General features: G+C 42.9%; 1 protein-coding gene across 1 annotated transcript in view; it reads right to left on the bottom strand.

Annotated features, from left to right (window-relative positions):
* Window positions 1-715: 715 nt before the first annotated feature.
* Window positions 716-5,834, bottom strand: part of LOC110159247 (protein OSCP1-like) — a 10,827-nt gene continuing 5,708 nt past the window's right edge. Inside the window, exons 7-11 of the mRNA XM_055157585.1 lie at window positions 4,717-4,845; window positions 4,050-4,104; window positions 2,962-3,131; window positions 1,486-1,546; window positions 716-841 (exon numbers count right to left, since the gene is read on the bottom strand). Of these exons, the coding sequence (XP_055013560.1) occupies window positions 716-841; window positions 1,486-1,546; window positions 2,962-3,131; window positions 4,050-4,104; window positions 4,717-4,845 (541 nt within the window). The remainder of the gene's footprint in view (window positions 842-1,485; window positions 1,547-2,961; window positions 3,132-4,049; window positions 4,105-4,716; window positions 4,846-5,834) is intronic.

The raw sequence follows: 5,834 nt of genomic DNA, 5'->3' as shown, positions 1-5,834 counted from the left end.
CCCGAACCAGGAAGAGCTGCGTGATGACGTCACCTGTGCGTACTATCAGGCGCGTTCAAAACAGAGAAATGTCGCCCCCTGCTGGACGAGAACAACAGGTGAATCCAGGTCAAATTGTTCTGATGTTTTTATTTTAATGTATTTATTTTTTTATTTAAAATATTCAACAATGTAAAATATATATAATATGAAAGAATACTGCTTAATACTTAAAACCAGGACTAATCCAGGACTGAACCAAGACTTAACCAAGACTAAACTAGGACTGAATCAAAACTGAACTAGGATTAAACAAGGACAAAACCAGGACTAAACCAGGACTAATTCATGACTAAACAAGAGCTAAATAAACCAGGACTAAACAAGGACAAAACCAGGACTAAACCAGGACTAAACAAGGACTAAGGACTAAACCAGGACTAAACCAGAACTACACCAAGATTAAAGAAGGACTAGAACTAAATCAAGACTAACCAAGAATTAAACCAGGACTGAATCAGGACTAAACCAGAACTGAACAAAAATTTAACCAAGACTGAACCAAAACTAAACCAGGACTAAACAGCATTTTTTGAAAACACAGCTTTTTATTATGTGATATCACATAAGCATTGCAAAAGAAAACAACAAAATAATTTAAACAGTCAAACACATTTGTCACTCAGTGGAGTCAAACATGTTATTTTATTTATGACATATTCTGTGTGAATAATGTTCAGCCCAGTTGGTCCATGAGGGCCAGCAGCTCGTCTCCTTTACTGCAGGTTTCACTTTCTTGTTTTTCTTGTTTTTCTGTGAACTGTCCCAAGATGTGAGCCAACTCTGAGGACGCCCCCACGTCCTGCACACACACACACACACGCACGCACACACACGCACGCACATACATACACACACACACGCACACACACACACACGCGCATGCACATGCATACACACACACACACACACACATAGATATACACACACACACACAAACACACACACACACACACACACGCACATACACACACGCACACACACACACGCACGCACACGTACACACACACGCACACACACACACGCACACGCACACACACGCACACACACACACACGCATGCACATGCATACACACACACACACATACACACACACGCACACACATACACACGCATGCACATGCATACACACGCACACACATACACACACACGCACACACACACACGCACACACACGTACACACACGCACACGCACACACACACACACACACACACACGCACACACACACGCACACGCACACACACACACACACACACACACGCACGCACACACACACACGCATGCACATGCATACACACACATATACACACAGATGTGATATATACATGTCAAAAAAGAACACAGTAAAAGAACACAGTAGTAATACGCTTAAAAAAGAAGAAATATACAGAAAATAAAACGATGAAACAGAACCGTGCTTTTGTTCGTGCACATGTGGTTGTACCTGCGAGGCCTGGATGTTGATGACTCCGCTCCACGGCTCCTCGGCTCCTCCCACGGCTCCTCTGAAAACAAAATCATACACACAAGTACTGCACGTTACAACAAATACACACAACTGTACATTACACTGTGCATTGTGTAACTTTTATGGTGAAGCATCTGTCAAACGCTTTTCTATTATTGCTTTGTCTGGAATGTTTCACAGTGTGGCATTAAACCTTTCTATCTTCATGGAGACCAAACCAGACCAAATGACAGGTCAGATCTGTGGAGAGGCGACCCCGCTCACAGTCAGAATGTCTGTTATTCCAAGTATTTTTGAATTATAAAACCTGCACCTATAATAGAATAAATATAAAGAAGAGCTGTTTAATGTCACACTGTGGAACATTCCAGACAGAGCAATGACGTATCCATAGAAACAAGAAGGTGACGTACCGCCAACCAAAAAGACTAAACCAGGACTAAACAAAGACTACACCAGGACTAAGCCAGAACTGAACCAAGACTAAACCAGGACTAAACCAACTCTAAACCAGGACTAAACCAAGACTAGACCAAAACTAAACTAGGGACTAAACCAGGACTAAACCAGAACTGAACCAGGACTAAACCAAGACTAAACCAGAACTGAACCAAGACTAAACCAAGACTAAACCAGGACAAAACCAAGTCTAAACCAGAACTAAACCAGGACTAAACCAAGACTAAACCAGGACAAAACCAAGACTAGACCAAAACTAAACTAGGGACTAAACCAGAACTGGACCAAGACTAAACCAGGACTAAACAAAGACTAAACCAGGACTAAACCAGGACTTAACCAGGACTAAACCAGAACTAAACCAAGTCTAAACCAGGACTAAACCAGGACTAAACAAAGACTTAAACCAGGACTAAACCAGAACTAAACCAAGTCTAAACCAGGACTAAAACAGGACTAGACCAAAACTAAACTCGGGACTAAACCAGGACTAAACCAGAACTGAACAAAGACTTAACCAGGACTAAAACCAAGACTAAAACGGGACTAAATCAACAACATCTCCATAGAAACAATCAGGTGACGGACCCCCAGCTGAAAAGTGACATAGTGCAGCTTTAGGTAAATTGAATTACTACTGACTAATATTAGAAGTAGTAGTAGTAGTAGTAGTAGTAGTAGTAGTAGTAGTAGTAGTAGTAGTAGTAGTAGTGGTAATAGTAGTAGTAGTAGCAGTATGTACATGTACCCATTAACATAAAGACTGCTGGTTCAATATCTGCAACTTCCATTGTGTCCTTGAGCAAAACACTTATGTAATGAATGATTTGCCTAAAATTGCTCAAATAAATGTGCATGTAATAAAAATAAAAAAGTAAAAAGAGTTCAGAGTTAGTCGTGGGTAAAAGTGCTTGTGATATTTATTGTACAGTAAAAAGTTTGTAGGTTGTCGGTTCAATTCCAGGTAACTCTGATGATTATGAAAGTGCTTACGCCTCATCCTCCTCTTGGTCGCTGGGGAACAGGTTGATCCTAAAACTCTTCTCTGGACCAGGTCTAGACCCAGACTCGGACTGGGACTGGGACTGGGACTTGAGGGTCCCCATGAGCCGTGACAGAAGGTTCAGCTCCTCTTTGGCCAGCAGGTTTGGTCTGGACTCAGTCTGCACACAGGAAAAGAAACATTCAGGATTATTTGTTTTTATTCAAGAAAAGAGTTCAAGAAGATCTAAACCAGGACCAGACCAGGACTAAACAAGAACTAGACTAAGACTGCTACTAATATTGGATTAAAACTGGATAAAACTGGAATTGTCCCAGCTCAGGACTAAACCAAATCTTAACTTGGACTAAACTAGGACTAAAGTAGGTCTTAATTAGAACTAAACCAGGATTGAATCACCAGGACTAAACCAGAACTAAACCAGGAAATAAACCAGAACCAAAGTGGGACTAAAACAAGACTAAACCAGAACTAAATCAGAACTGAAATAAGACTAAACCTGGACTAAACCTGGACTAAACCAAGACTAAGCCAGAACTAAACCAGGACTAAACTAGGGACTAAACCAAGACTAAACCAGGACTAAACCAAGACGAAACTAGGGACTAAACCAGGACTAAACTAGGGACTAAATCAAGACTAAACCAAGACTAAACCAGGCACTAAACCAGGACTAAACCAGAATGAAACAGGACTAAACCAAGATTAAACCAGGGACTAAACCAAGTCTAATCAGGGACTAAGCCAGGACTAAACCAGGACTAAAACAAGACTAAACCAGATTTAAACCAGGACTAAACCAGGGACTAAAGCAGGACTAACCCAGGACTAAACAAAGACTAAACCAGGCTAAACAAGAGCCAAACCAGGACTAAATCAGAACTGAACCAAGACTAAACCAAGTCTGATCAGGAACTAAACCAGGACTAAAAGGACTAAAACAGGACTAAACCAAGACTGAACCAGGACTAAACCAGGACTAGGTGGGCTGTTGGTCTCTGGATCAGGAGAGAAGGGAAATGAAGGTGATGACATTGGCTGGTGGTTCTGTTACATAAGTAGGTTGTCCTGAGTTTACCTTTGCAGCTGGAGTTTTGGAGGTGTGTGTCTCCTCAGGGTTCACCATTGTGTATCTGAAACAATCATAAAACACAACTCTGTACACACACCCTCCCACCCATCAAACAAACAAACACCGCTCATCTACGGCTGGGTCTGGACACGTTTAAGATTCTGTTCCCACAAACTCGGGGCTTTTAAGGACACGCCAGGAAAGAGAGAGGAGCAGAGGAGAGGGTCAGAGGAACAGAGAACAGGGTCAGAGGAGCAAAGGAGAGGATCAGAGGAGGGTCAGAGGAGGAGCAGAGGAGGGTCAGAGGGTCAGAGGAGCAGAGGAGAGGGTCAGAGGAGGAGCAGAGGAGGGTCAGAGGAGGGTCAGAGGGTCAGAGGAGCAGAGGAGAGGGTTGGAGGTGAGAGGAGCAGAGGAAAGGGTCAGAGGAGGATCAGAGGAGGATCAGAGGAGGGTCAGAGGAGGGTCAGAGGGTCAGAGGAGGGTCAGAGAAGCAGAGGAGGAGCAGAGGAGCTGAGGAGGGTCAGAGGAGAAGGTCAGAGGAGGATCAGAGGGTCAGAGGAGCAGAGGAGAGGGTTAGAGGTGAGAGAAGCAGAGGAAAGGGTAGGAGGAGGGTCAGAGGAGAGGGTCAGAGGAGGGTCAGAGGAGAGGGTGAGAGGGTCAGAGGATGTCTTACATGTTTAAGCCCAGTTTGAGGACTCTGTCTCCGTACAGATCAAAACTTCCCTCTCTGATCGCGCTGGTGTAGTCGCCCCCTGTAGGAAACTCCCAGCGCCGCAGCTCTCGGCCTCTGCAGTCCAATACTCTGCACAAACATCACATTTGCTGTTAACAAGGTAAAGTTCAAACATACAGATTTTACTATTTATCCAATCAGAAAACAGAATGAGCCTCACATGACTCGCCCATTTGTGTTGCCAGGTTCAAAGTTGAAATCCAGTGTGTTTAAACCTAAAACGTCTCTCTGATCTAAATGGTCTCTACCTCTGCAGCTCAAGGAGGGAATTCTGGAGGTTCTGATCTTCACATGAGGTGTGAACATAAACTCAGTGTTGGGAGTGTTACTTTTAAAATGTAATCCCCTACAGATTACAGATTACATACCCCAAAATGTACTTTGTAACTTAATCCTTTAAATTACTTAAAGTGAGTAATGTAATCTGAATACTTTGGATTACTTGGTTTGCTGTAGAGAAGCAAAGACTAGGAAATAAGATGTTTTATCTGCTAAAAGAAAATAAAAAGTCCAGATTTTACTGAACCAAATAAAAAATATTATTGATAGAAGAAGAGGACACACGTCCACACAGCAGGATTTAGTTCTGTTTAGTCCTGTTAAATCCTGTTAGATCCTGGTTTAGACCTGTTTTAGACCTGGTTTTAGACCCTGGTTTAGACCCGGTTTTGTCCTGGTTTTGTCCTGGTTTAGTTCTGATTTCGTCCTGGTTTAGTCCTAGTTTAGTCCTGGTTTTAGTCCTGGTTTAGTCCTGGTTTAGTCCTGGTTTTAGTTCTGCTTTCGTCCTGGTTTAGTCCTGGTTTAGTTCTGGTTTAGTCCTGGTTTAGTTCTGGTTTAGTTCTGGTTTAGTCCTGCTTTAGTCCTGGTTTAGACCTGGTTTAGTTCTGATTTCGTCCTGGTTTAGACCTGGTTTAGTCCTGGTTTAGACCTGGTTTAGTCCTGGTTTAGACCTGGTTTAGTTCTGGTTTAGACCCGGTTTAGTCCTGGTTTAGTCCTGGTTTAGTTCTGGTTTAGACCCGGTTTAGTCCTGGTTTAGTCCTGGTTTAGTCCTGGTTTGT

The sequence above is a fragment of the Boleophthalmus pectinirostris genome, unplaced genomic scaffold (genome assembly GCF_026225935.1).
Source record: "Boleophthalmus pectinirostris isolate CB_2022bp ecotype Guang Dong unplaced genomic scaffold, ASM2622593v1 HiC_scaffold_21, whole genome shotgun sequence".
NCBI classification, from domain to species: Eukaryota; Metazoa; Chordata; class Actinopteri; order Gobiiformes; family Gobiidae; genus Boleophthalmus; species Boleophthalmus pectinirostris.
The sequence above is the reverse complement of the archived record's forward strand: the minus strand, read 5'-3'. Positions and strand labels throughout refer to the sequence as shown.